The sequence below is a fragment of the Dipodomys spectabilis genome, unplaced genomic scaffold (genome assembly GCF_019054845.1).
Source record: "Dipodomys spectabilis isolate Male_0828 unplaced genomic scaffold, ASM1905484v1 ptg000108l, whole genome shotgun sequence".
Taxonomy (NCBI): domain Eukaryota; kingdom Metazoa; phylum Chordata; class Mammalia; order Rodentia; family Heteromyidae; genus Dipodomys; species Dipodomys spectabilis.
The window spans coordinates 6,056,137-6,069,872 of NW_024870785.1; the positions used below are offsets into that span (position 1 = coordinate 6,056,137).

The 13,736-nt window shown below is 43.6% G+C and overlaps 1 protein-coding gene across 2 annotated transcripts in view; it reads right to left on the reverse strand.

The window, feature by feature from the left end:
* Tp53bp1 (tumor protein p53 binding protein 1) overlaps positions 1-11,061 on the reverse strand; it is a 66,772-nt gene extending 55,711 nt beyond the window's left edge. For both annotated transcript variants that reach the window (XM_042687397.1, XM_042687395.1), the window contains exons 1-7: positions 10,935-11,061; positions 10,145-10,329; positions 9,833-9,926; positions 9,498-9,582; positions 3,563-3,690; positions 1,290-1,445; positions 682-717 (exon numbers count right to left, since the gene is read on the reverse strand). In XM_042687397.1, the coding sequence (XP_042543331.1) occupies positions 682-717; positions 1,290-1,445; positions 3,563-3,690; positions 9,498-9,582; positions 9,833-9,926; positions 10,145-10,329; positions 10,935-10,941 (691 nt within the window). In that variant the 5' untranslated portion in view covers positions 10,942-11,061. The remainder of the gene's footprint in view (positions 1-681; positions 718-1,289; positions 1,446-3,562; positions 3,691-9,497; positions 9,583-9,832; positions 9,927-10,144; positions 10,330-10,934) is intronic.
* Positions 11,062-13,736: the final 2,675 nt, after the last annotated feature.

The window sequence follows — 13,736 nt, forward strand, 5'->3', positions numbered from 1 at the left end:
GGTAGAGCACTAGCCTTGAGCTGAAGAGCTGAGGGACAGTGCCCAGGCCCAGAGTTCAGGTCCCACGACCAGAACCAAAAATAAATAAACAAAATAAAATAAAACCGGATGCTGTTGGCTCACGCCTGTAATCCAAGTTAGTCAGGAGGCTGAAATTTGAGGATCGTGGTTCAAAGACAGTCCAGGCAGTAAAGTCCGAAAGAATCTTTTTTTTTTTTTTTTTTTGTCGGTCATGGGGCTTGAACTCTGGGCTTGGGTGCTGTCTCTCAGCTCTTCAGCTAAAGGCAAACGCTCTACCACTTGAGCCACAGCGCCACTTCTGGTTTCCTAGTGGTTTATTGGAGATAGGAGTCTCACGGTCTTTCCTGCCCAGGCTGGCTTTGAACTGCGATCCTCAGATCTCAGCCTCCTGAGTAGCTAAGATTACAGGCATGAGCCACTGGCACCAGAGACTGAAAGAATCTGAACTTCAATTAACTACCAGAAAACTGAAAGTTAGCACTGTAGCTCAAGTGATAGAGTAATAGCCTTTAGCAAAGGAGTTCAGGGACAGTGGCCAGGGCCTGAATTCAGGCCCCATGAGGGACAAAAAAATACTACAGATGCAATTCTCAAGAGGAAAGTGCCCAATAACCTTACAGAAAACTTTAATCCATAACTTACCAATTAACAAGTACTTACCGGCCAATTTATCTACTTCACGTATAACTTGAATACCTACAAAAATTATCAAAGAAAAAAACTAGTTCACCCAGGAGCCAGTGGCCTACATCCATAATCCTAGCTACTCAGGAGCTGAGATCTGAGGATTACAGTTTGAAGCCAGCCTGGCAGTAAAGTCTATGAGACTCTTACCTCCAATAAACTACTCAGAAAAAGCCACAAGTGGTTCTGTGGCTCAAGTGGTAAAGGCACTAGCCTAGAGCACAAAGAGGCTCAGGAACAGTGCCCAGCCCTCAGTTCAAGCCCTAGGGCAGGCAAAAAAAAAAAATTACTTCTATGAGGGAAAGAAACCAACTTATAACCAATTCCAAATTTAAGAAAACATGTTTAGCCAGCCACCACTGGCTCATGGCTGAAATCCTAGCTACTCAAAAGTCTGACATCAGAGAATCGAGGTTCAAAGCCAGCCCACACGAAAAAGTGAGACTCTTCAAAGTTAACCACACAAGAACCGGAAGTGGCACTGTGACTCAAAGTGGTAACCTTGAGCAAAAAGAGTTCAGGGACAGGGTCTAGGCCCTGGGTTCAAAACCCACAACTGACAAAAAAGAAAACATGTTTCATACCATCATTTGCATCCACTTCAGACAGCATGTGGCCAGAGTTGGTAGTGGTTGGCTGAAGATGCTCTTGGACTATTTCATATGGGACGGTCTGTTCCTCAACATCCTGACTCTGGGAGAGTTCCAGAACCCCAAAGCCCATCTGTGATGAAGCGGAATCTAGAAGCAATATTCCAAAAAATCTGGTATCAAAACTGCTGTCCCGGGGCTGGGAATGTGACTTAGTGGTAGAGTGCTTGACTAACATGCAAGAAGCCCTGGGTTCCTCAGTACCATATAAACAAAAAAGGCCAGAAGTGGCACTCTGGCTCAAGTGGTAGAGGACTCTCCTTGAGCAAAAAGAAGTTCAGGGACAGTGCCCAGGTCCAGTGTTCAAACCCCAAAACCACAAAAAAAAAAAAAAAAAAAAAAACTGCTGTCCCTACTAGGCTCATACTTATATTTCTAACTACTCAGGAGGCTGAGATATGAAAACTGTGGTCCAAAGACAGCCCAGGCAGAAAAATATATATGATTCTTATCTCCAATTAACCACCAAAAAGCTGGAAGTAGAGTGGTGGCTCAAATGTTAAGAGCATCACCTTGAGCAGAAAATCCAGGTGAACATAAGGCCTTGAGTTCAGAGCCCTCCCCCACAAAAAAAAAAAAAAAAGAAGCTGGGTACTGATGGCTCACACCTGTAATCCTAGCTACTCAGCAGGCAGAAATCTGAGAATCACAGTTCAAAGCCAGCCCAAGCAGCAAAGTCTGTAAGATTCTTATCTCCAATTAACCATCAAAAAGCTAGAAGTGCAGCAGTGGCTCAAGCAGTAGAGCACTAGCCTTGAGGAAGAAAGCACAGAGATAGCACCCAGGACCTGCATTCAAGACCAAGGAAACACAAACACACACTCACACTCACACACACACACACACACACACACACACACACACAAAACCTGTTGTCCCTTACCAATAAGATCATGTTAAATTTTCACATCGTATCAAAGTTGTACCCACAATACTTTTCAAAAAAAAAAAGGAATAAGGTGAGGATGTAGCACAGCAGGAGGTCTCTTGCCTCGCACACATGAGATATTAAGCTTGAATTTTTTTTATTTTTATTTTTTTTTGCCAGTCGTAGAGCTTGAACTCAGGGCCTGGGCACTGCCTCTGAGCTTCTTTTTCTCAAGCCTAGCACTCTACCACTTGAACCTCAGTGCCACTTCTGATTTTTTCGGTATATGTGGTACAGAGGAATTGAACCCAGAGCTTCACACATGCTAGACAAGCACTCTACCACTAAGCCACATTCCCAGCCCTGAATATTTTATATATTCTATATATTATAAGCCCAGGAACTGGTAATTCATGCCTATAATCCTAGCTACACAGTAGGATGAGATCTGAAGCCAGTCTAGAAAGGAAGTCTACAACTCTATATAGTTTTTTGTTGTTGTTGTTGTTGGTCATGGGGCTTAAGTCTACAACTCTAATCTGCAATTAACCACCAAAAAGCCAAAAATGGAGCTGTAGATAACTGTGAACAAAAAAGTGAAGGGAGGGCTGGGAAGGTGGCTCAGTGGTAGAGCGCTTGCCTTGTATACATGAGGCACTGGGTTCCATTCCTCAGCACCACATAAGCAGAAAAATGCTGTGGCTCAAGTGGTAGAGTGCAAGCCTTGAGCTGAGGAGCTGAGGGACAGCGTCCAGGCCTAGAGTTCAGGCCCCACAATCGGCAAAAATAAAAAAAAAAAAAAGTAAAGGGACAATGCTCAGACCTTGAGTTCAAGGTCTGAGCACAGTAAGTAATAATTTTTTTAGAAACTGTAAAGCTTTCCTCCTTTAAGTTAGTTTTCTTAGGTATTTTATCACAGCAGTGGAACATTAACATGGAAAATTAAATATAACAGAGCTATAGGGGCTGGGAATGTGGCTCAGTGGTAGAGTGCTTGCCTAGCACGCATAAAGCTCTGGGTTCAATTCCTCGGTACCACATAAACAGAAAAAGCCAAAAGTGGCATTATGGCTCAAGTGGTAGAGTGCTAGCTTTAAGCAAAAGAAGCTCAGGGACTGTATCCAGACCCTGAGTTCAAGGCCCAGGACTGGCAAATAACAACAACAACAACAGAGCTACAAATTCCCAAATACCAAATTAAGTGTCTTAAAATTAAAATGTCTTAATTATCCTCAATTTAATCATGGAAAACCTCCAACTTGGTAAAGTGGAATTTAGACATCTACATAGTAAGGGAATATTAAGAGAATCTACTATCCTGAAAAAGGCACAGGGCTACCTTCAGCACAAAGGGAGCGTGTGGTTTGGTCCAGAGTATGTTCTTCCAGCGCTTCTTTCTCCAGGTCTTCCAACTCTTCCTTCTCTTCCTCCACTGCAGGACCAGACTCCACTGCCATTCCCAGAACACTACACAGCAGAAGGACACAAGCATTTTCTGTTCTCAGGTAGGGCAGCACTCTGAACTTTACTGACTCCTCACACGCACCCAAATTGAAGATGTAAACAAACCTCATTTCCTTTATTGCTATGCAGAGAAAGTACCAAAAAGGTTATTATTCTGAATTATTCAATACAAAAACAAAACAGAAAAGAATATATATCAATTTTATCTTATAAACAAAGATAGGAAAATCTTGCATTTAAAAGAATCCCTGAGCTGTTACAAGACATGCATTGGATAAGCAGGGAAAGAGTTCCAAAAAAAAATTTTAATGGATAAAGTTAGCAAAAACATTTTAATTCAAAAAAAAAAAAAAAGCCTGGTGCTGGTGGCTCCACTGTAATCCTAGCTACTCAGGAGGCCGAAATCTGAGGATTACGGTTCAAAGCCAGCCCCAGCAGGAAAGTCCATGAGATTCTTATCTCCAATAAACAACTCAGAAAACCGGAAGTGGCGCTGTGGCTCAAGTGGTAGAGCGCTAGCCTTGAACTGAAGAGCTGAGGGACAGCATTCGAGCCCAGAGTTCAAGCCCCATAACCGACAAAAAAAAAACAAAAAACCTTAGAACCAAAACACTAATGCTCACATCTATAATTCTAGCTTTAAAAGAATAAAAAACAACAACTTAGAACACATACAACCAAAGAGTTCAAATACAATTCAAATTAAAGGCTGGGTACCAGTGGCTCATGCCTGTAATCCTAGCTACTCAAAAGGCTGAGATCTGAGTATCTTGCTTCAAACCCAGCCCAGACAGGAAAGTTCATGAGATTCTTAATTCCAATTAAGCATCAGAAAACTGGAAGTGGCACTGTGGCTCAAAGTGGTAAAGTGCAAACCCTGAGCAAAAAAGGTCAAGGACAACACATAAGCCCTTGAGTTCAAGCCTCACAACCAACAAAACATAAATAATAAAAATAAAATTCAAATTAAGAGATCTATATATTAAAAATAAATTAACACTAGAATCAAATTACATAACATTAAAAACATAAAAACTAAAAACTAGCAAAAAAGTTTGCAACAAATATAACAAAAGATATAAATTACAGGGGCTGGGAAGGTGGCTCAGTGGTAGAATGCTTGCCTTGCATGCAAGAGGCCCTGGGTTTGATTCCTCAGCACCACATAAGCGGAAAAAGCCAGGAGTGGTTCTGTGGCTCAAGTGGTAGGGTGCTCACCTTGAGCTTAAGAGCTGAGAGACAGCGCCCAGGCCCAGCGTTCAGGTACCACACGGGAAAAAAAAAAAGATATAAAATGCAAAGAATTCATGCAAAAGTGAGCATGGTGGTACATGCTTCTAAGCCCAGCACTTGGGAAGCTAAGACAGGAGGACCACTAATTAGATACTAACCTTGGCTACATACCAAGTTCTAGGACATTTGTGTTATGTATACAGAGTCTATCTCAAAAAACAAACTAGCCAGGTGCCAGTGGCTTGTTCAATTCCTCAGCACCACATAAGCAAAAAGAAAAAAGCCGGAAGTGGCGCTGTGGCTCAAGTGGTAGAGTGCTAGCCTTGAGCTGAAGAGCTGGGGGACAGCGCCCAGGCCCACAGTTCAGGCCCCACAACCGGACCCCCCCCCCCCCAAAAAAAAAAAAAAAGAAAAAGAAAAATTTTTTAAATTGTAAACCATGTATTCTACAATACACTAGTATTTAGAATATGTTTTTTAAAGTCTTAACCAGGTGCTGGTGGCTATGCCTATAATCCTAGACATTCAAATGATTGAGAGCAGAAAAATTAAGGTAGAGCGCTAACCTTGAGCTGAAGAGCTCAAAAAAAAAAAAAATCTAGTCACCATTGGCTCACACCTGTAATCCTAGCTACTCAGGAGGCTGAGATCTGAGGATCTCGATTCAAAGCCAGTCCAGGCAGGAAAGTCCATGAGACTCTTATCTCCAATAAACCACCAGAAAGCCAGAAGTGGCACTGTGGCTCAAATGGCAGAGTGCTACCCTTGAGCTGAGCTCCCAGAGTTCAAGCCCCATGACCAAAAAAGAAAACGAACAAAAGACATGAACAATCTCCTGAAGTAGAGAGCAAGTAAAAAAATAAAGAGGTTCAAGTCCGGAGCTGGTGGCTCACACCTGTGATCCTAGCTACTCAGGAGGCTGAGATCTGAGGATCAAGGTTCAAAGCCAGCCCAGTCTATGAGATTCTTATCTCCAACTAACCAGAAAAAAGCCAGAAGTGGTGAGGTTGGTGAGACTGGTAAGACTGCTAGAACTTGAATTCAAGCCCCAGTTCCAGCACACATGTATGCGCGCACGTGTGCACACATGCATGCACACACACACACACACACACAATCTCAAAACTTTATATATTTATATATAATATTCTGAAATAAATTTTTGCAAATGGAGTGTATTAATGGTTGCCAGAAATTATGCAGAAAAGGAGGTAAGACTACATAGAGAACAGCATTCATTAGACATTGTGTTGAAAATGGCTCAGTATCCTGACTATATATATTTTTTTGCAGGGGGAGAAGGGGAGGGTCAAGGGACTTGAACTCTGGGCCTGGATGCTGTCCCTGAGCTAATTTTTAGCTCAAGGTTAGCACTCTACCACTTTGAGCCACAGTACCACTTCTGGCTTTCTGGGGGCTAACGGGAGATAAGAGTCTCATGGATTTTCCTTCCCAGGCTGGTTTTGAATTGTGATCTTCAGATCTCAGCCTCCTAAGTAGCTAGGATTACAGGTGGGAACCACTGGCACCCAGGCCCAGAGTTCAAGTCCCACAACCAACAGAAAAGGAAAAAAAAAAAGGGCTGGGAAGGTGGCTCAGTGGTAGAGTGCTTGCCTTGCACGCATGAGGCCCTGGGTTCGATTCCTCAGCACCACATCAGCAAAAAGAAAAAAGCCGGAAGTGGCGCTGTGGCTCAAGTGGTAGAGTGCTAGCCTTGAGCTGAAGAGCTGAGGGACAGTGCCCAGGCCCAGAGTTCAGGCCCCACAACTGGACCCAAACAAAAAAATCTCTTCTCACAGTTTGTGCTGCTGCTTCTTTTTTTTTTTTTGTCGGTCGTGTGGCTTGAACTTTGGGCCTGGGCGCTGTCCCTCAGCTCTTCAGCTCAAGGCGAGCGCTCTACCACTTGAGCTACAGCGCCACTTCCGGTTTTCTGGTGGTTTATTGGAGACAGGAGTCTCATGGTCTCTCCTGCCCGGGCTGGCTTTGAACCGCGATCCTCAGATCTCAGCCTCCTGAGTAGCTAGGATTACAGGCGTGAGCCACCAGCGCCCTGTGCTGCTGCTTCTTATCCTTCAACTTCGCCTAGTCAATTACTATTTGTTTATCCTTCACCTCAGAGGTGCTCCCTATGCCCCAGATTGGGTTTATATTTTTTCTCTTCTTTGCCATAATCACAATTGTTAACTCAATAGCTACTAAAGTGATGACTAGCTTTAACATCTGTCCCCCATCAAATTATAAACTCCATAACAAAGCCTGCCTGTGGACTGAACATTCAGTCAAGTTTTAGGGAAAAAAAGAGTAACCACTGAGGAAAAGAAATGGCATGGAACTTTCTCAAACAATATTGTTTCATTCATAATGGAGTTACACATCTCCCACCATCAAAACACAAGTAAGTGGCAGAGGTTGCTAAAGGTTCCAGAAGGTAACAGTGCTATATACAGGAACAGAAGCACAAACACTGTGACAAACAGCAAAACAACACCGAGCTTCTGGGTCCAACTACAATGATAAGCTTTGTAGGGACCCCAGGGACTCCAGCAAAGGACCGAGCTTGCATACATAATCCTAACGAATGGAAGCTAGCTAGTACAAACTAACTGTGCTCTATAAGGACTGGTAAGCCCGAGGCCAGAAATGCAAGTTTTATGAGTAATTTTCTCATTTTTAAATTCTGTCAGTAACTCCAGTATATTTTACCAGGTGTCAGCCAAATAAAACTCACCTACTGGCCAAAAAAAAAGGCCACCAGTTTACAGGTTATTCTGAGTCATTCATTTTTACTAAAAGTGAGACAAATTTATGTACAAACCCAAAACATAGAATACAGCAAACATAAAACCAAGACAAATGAGAAAACCAAGTCTTTAACCACAGCAAGGGAACATTCTCTTATCTCCTCTTTCTACTCCAGAACCTCAAGAGTCGTAAAGTTGTCTCTGTTGTTCTTTGACTGGATAAGAATTAAGGCAGAAGAGGGCTGCGAATGTGGCTCAGTGGTAGAATTCTTGCCTAGCATTCATGAAGCCCTGGGTTCCATTCCTCAATACCACATAAACAGAAAAGGCCAGAATTTTGCACTGTGGCTCAAGTGGTAGAGTGCTAGCCTTGAGCAAAAGCAGCTCAGGGACAGTGTCCATGCCTTGAACTCAAGCCTTAGGACTGGCAAAAAATAAAAAAGAATTAAAGCAGAAGACTAGTAAATATTCTTACTGAACAGTGAGAAAAACGAAGCATCTGGGTTAGAAAGAACAGACTGAAAGCCCAGATCTCACTATTAATGTTTTCTAGAGAAAATTATTTAGCTGTTTTGCCCACTGCCTTTCCTTTCACAACAATGGAAGTAATGTAATATCTTCCCTGCACAGCTGCTTTAGAGGTAGAATGAAATTATATATCTAATATCCAATATTGGTCATAACACAGAGGTTTAACTAAAAAATGGACACTTGATGATATACATAAAACAGTAAGAACTGAATACAGTTTAAGATATGAACTAAACATTTTAGATATAAATGTGGTAAGGAGCCATACATTAAGATCAAAAAAGGATAGCCTCAGAAGAAAATCACAAAGATGTAATGCCTAAGCGCCTCTTCACATTATATAAAGTAACATATGTCAGGGCGCTGGTGGCTCACGCCTATAATCCTAGCTACTCAAGAGGCTGAGATTTGAGAACTGCAATTCAAATCCAGCCCCAGCAGGAAAAGTCTGTGAGACTCTTATCTCCAATAAACCACTCAGAAAATCGGAAGTGGCACTGTGGCTCAAGTGGTAGGGCACTAGACTTGAGCTGAAGAGCTGAGGGACAGCACCCAGGCCCAGAGTTCAAGCCCCGCAACCACCACCAACAACAACAAAAATAATAATTATTATTATATATACTAAAATGAACTTCTAAGATACAGGAATAAAAAATTTTAATTTTTTTTCCTCCTTTTCTGATGATTCTGTATTCTTTACGCTATATACAGTGTATTCACGTGTATACCTTCAGGAGGGAAGGAAGGAGGGCACAGAACTCAAGGAAAAAGGGTGAGAAAGTACAGCAGTAGCGCACAATGGACATTGATGAAAGTGAACTATACAACTCACGGGTGGAAATGGGAGGGAGGGACTGGGAGAGAATTAGGGAGCAGATGACACTGGGAAAGGAAATGTACTCAGTACGTGATTCATCATCTCTACAACAATAATTTTTTTTAAAAACGGTGAGGAACTGAGTGGGTTCTAGTGGCTCGTGCCTGTAATCCTGAATAATCTGAGAATCATGGTTCAAAGTCAGCCTGGGCAGGAAAGCACACAAAACACTTAACTACCAAAAAGCCAGAAGTGGAGCTGTGGCTCAAAGTAGTAGAGTGCTATCTTTGGGCAAAAGAGCTCAGGGACAGTGCCCAGACCCCAAGTTCAAAAAAAAAAAAAGCTTTCTTCACAAAAGAGACCAGCTATCACTACTAACACAGTAACTACCTATCAGCACTCAAATCCCATTCCTGGAATGAGGACAGGAACAGATGAGTTCATCCATTAGAAATTTAAAAAACAAAAACCTCAAACATTAATAATACCTGCTTGTCCTATTTGGCTGAGGTAACTGGTCAATGACCTGACTGAGGGAACCACTTGTTTCTAAATGTGAAGAATCCACAGGGCCTGAAAAAGTTAAAACCAGATATTAGCACAAAAGAGACTTACCACCAAACATCAATATAAATTCAAGAATACAGACAATACCACTGTACTACACCCCACTAGAACTCCAGGAGTTCTTAAATGCTTCCTTTGCACCAGATACTGCCCAAGACCATCTTACATTTATTTCCACAATCATGTAATGTTTAAAACTACCAATACCATCTTAAAAAAAAAAATTCAAAGAACACTGGAACTTTAAACCTCTTACCTTCAGATTTGTTTTCTCTCAACTGTTCCCTGAACCCACTATTACTGTCTCCTTGTGGTTCTGCAGATGTTTGCTCCGGATTGGACCCAACATCCTAGAAAACACACATAGATAATATCCACACTATACACTGAATAGTCCAGAAGGAGACGTAGTTTGGGTAGCCATGTTGATTTTATTTTTCCAACCAACTTTAAGCAAAAGATTAGTGACTGTTTTCTAAACAGTGAGGTCTGCTGATTAAAAAACAAAAAAAAAACAAAAACAAAACATAACTCTGCCCAGTCATTTTTCAGACAAGGTATCACTCACCAACACAGGGTTCTCTTTGTGCATCTGTAGATTTGGAAGGTGTCGGGACAGCATAGTGAAGTGGGAAGCAGACTCATCATCTAGAACCTGGCTTTCGGGCTGCGAATCTTCAATTATCAGGCAAGGAGTATCTTGCTGAGAGAAATCTGAATCCAACTGACTTCCAGTTGGGTCCATCTGCTCCCCTGGAATGGAATAACAAAAGATCAGTTCTGGGGTAACCTTATTTGATGCCTTCCTCACACAATCGGAGCCTAAATCCAGGAGCTGGGGGGGAGGGCAGGGAGGGCAAGGAGGGCAAGGAGGGCCAGGGCTTCTCTGATTAAGACGTGGTTATTGGGAAGAGCCTCTCACACCCCCCAGCCCGCGTGTTCTCCCCCCCCCACACCCCCCCCCCCCGTCATCCCTTCCATCACCTTCCCGCGGGCGGCCTTTCCTCCCCTCCCCAACCTCTTCTCGCCCCGCCCCTTTTCCCAACGACCCCCCGCCCCCGTCTCCCAACGTCCTTCGGGCGCCTCCACGCCCCCCCCACCCTCCATGGCCGCTTTGTAATGTCCGCTCGGGTTCGCAGGAAAACCCACACACCCCGCGCACGCGCGCGCGCGCTTCCTCACGACCCCCGAGTCCTGCCAGCCGCCGCTCCCCCACCTTCCCCCCCCCCCCCCGCCGCCGCCGCCGCCGCCATGCTTGCCACCCCGCCCCCCTCCGGTCAGTCGTCCCTTCAAGACTCGGAAACCCCCAGCCTCCGGAGCCGACGGCAGCGCGCGTTTGTTTCCCTCCGAGCCAGTACCAGGCATTCCGGCGCGGGCCGGGGGGCCCCCTCGCGCCTCGAGCTAGAGGTCTCGGCACCGTTCTCCAAGCCCCTCCAGCTCGTTCCCCGGGACGCCGCTCTCGCTGCCGCTGCCGCCGCCGCCGCCGCCGCCACGGGCCGCGAGCTTTCCCCTCCCCACACACCCCTTTTCCCGTCACGTCACGCACTACCGGATCTCCCATTCGCTACCTCCACCAGCCACTCAAAAATTCCCGCGAATGATAGGTGGCTGAGGAGGAGCGCACGCCCCCCCCCCCCTCCCCGCTCGTCCCGCCCCTCACGTAAGGAAAAAGGAACACGGCGGCGTGTTTCCATGGCAGCATGGAGGCTGCAGACCCTCCCTCCGGTGCAGCCTGGAGAATGACAGTATCCTTGAACCGAAGGGACCTTGAAAGGGCATGAAATAAGATTCCCTCGCCCCGGGACCCGGCTATTTTTCTATTATTCAGGCAGCAGACATAAATCTACCTGCTGGGAGTGGTTCAGGCACCCGAAGGCCCCTTCCCTCCCACTTCCACGGAAAAAAGGGGTTTCCCAGCTTTTTCTAATGAAAGGGTGAAAGGAGGGGAGAATGGAAAAGATAGCTGGTACTCCAGGGCTGGGGGAACGGAATAAAGGCTCTTTAGGGTTTCCCCGGTATCCATCAGGTTTCCTTTTGATGGGCCTCTACCTGAATTCAAGGGGTCTCTCTCTACCTTCTGGTTTTGTTCTTTGTTCTCATGGGGGGGGGGTTGTTCTGATTTTTACATTGTCTGAAGACACACACACCCCCCAAGGCCATATTTCTTTCCATTACTCTTTGCAGGACAGTATTTGAAGCTTCACATTTGTGCGTCTCATAAGTATATACATATACATATATGTAATATTACACACACACACATATATATATACAATGACTGTAGCCATCGTACCCCCAAGACATGTTTCTGCCCATCTCTTTGAGCACTGTGATTTTCAATCGACTGGTAAAGAGAACAGCTGTCGTCCTTTCAAAGCTTGATGACCTCCAAGATCCAAGTCCCCAGATTCAATTATCCCAATTATAGTGCTAGGATCTCTTATAGAGGGTGTGGCAGCTGTGGCAGCTATTAATGAACGAGGCCCCAGGAGGCATATGTGTTTCGTTGTTATTGTTGTTGTTGCCATTTTAATTTAAATGGCGGCAGGATCTGGGATAGAATTCTAGCCTGAGCAGCTGTCAGTAGGGAAAGCACTTAGCAAAATGCCCAAGAATATACTTTGCAAGCATTCAATCCCAGGCTGGTTTTGGTGGTTGTTGTTTTCTCCCGTCTCAGGCTCAGAATTATTTGGGCACAGGTTAATCATAAATCTCTATTTCAACATTTGAAATAGCTAAGTGGAACTTCCTACCAACCAATCTTCTCCCTGATACAATAAATTACAGTGGTTATACTTTCCAAACCAAAAATCAAAGCATGTTGACTTGAGTATATATTACTTGTGGCAACAAAAGGACTAACTCTAAAATGAAAATGTCTTGAAAATTCTAGACTCTATTAATGCTGTGACTAGAAAATAATTGGAATATTAAATTGGTGGGGTAAATATGAAAGGAAGGACTGGGTGTGTGTCTCAAGTGGTACAGGTATATGTGAGGCCCTGAGTTCAAATTCCAGGACAGACAGAGTGAGCAAGAGAGAGAGAGACAGAGAGAGAGAAATCATCCAGAGACACATCTCACCGGTTTAATCCTAGAATCATTTATAATGAATGCCTTTTTTCACTCCTGAGACTACAGAATATCACTGACCAAATAAATGTAATCCTAAAAGGACCAGGTCAGGTCATTATTAACTATGTAAGGGACACAAAGTGAGTTCAACTGCTCAATTGAGAAAGTACCAGATCTTGCCATAGTCAAATGTGACTTTGGTTCCCATGAAATAAAATAAGAATGTTTTAAAAGTCACTATCTTTTTATTATTCTCCAACTGCATTACCCCAACCATCCATTGAAATGTAAGCAAGTCTTCCTGATTTTTCTGATTCTTTGCCAAACAATTGTGTTTGTTAAAACTCATAAAACTAAAAAGGGTAAATTAAACTTCAATAAATATGACAGAAATAATTAAATGAGTCTAAGCAATTCCCATTAATAAATACATCAAGAATTTTTTTAAAAAGACAAGAGAAACTGAATTACTTATTAGACAATGTGGCATTTAAATTATAAGTTTATACAGAAAGATCAAAACACACAGGTAGAATGATTACCTACTGAGGCTGTGCTGATTACAGGTAGGTGAGCCAAAGGCCTTTATAGATTCCAAACCTGCAAAAGATCCATAAGCACTTCTGTCTAAAGATATATCTTTAAGGGGCTGGGAAGGTAGCTCAGCAGTAGAGTGCTTGCCTTGCAAGCATGAGGCCCTGGGTTCGATTCCTCAGCACCACATAAACAGAAAAAGCCGGAAGTGGCGCTGTGGCTCCAGTGGTAGAGCACTAGCCTTGAGCTGAAGAGCTGAGGGACAGCGCCCAGACTCAGAGTTCAGGCCCCATGACCGGCAAAAAAAAAAAAAAAAAAAAGATGTATCTTTAAGCCACCTCTCACAGAGAGAAATCTAATCTACCTCTTTATAAAGTGCCCCCAGAGTAGAAAATATTGTCAAATCCTAGGTTAACATGCGTTAAAGTTTAACAAATCTCACTGTCCAAAATATTTCTTCTATTTATGTAATCTAAGTCCTTTCTTTGAGATCCAAAACCACATTTCCTTTCCTATTGTCTTTAGCTAGTATCTATAACCTGATTAGATAC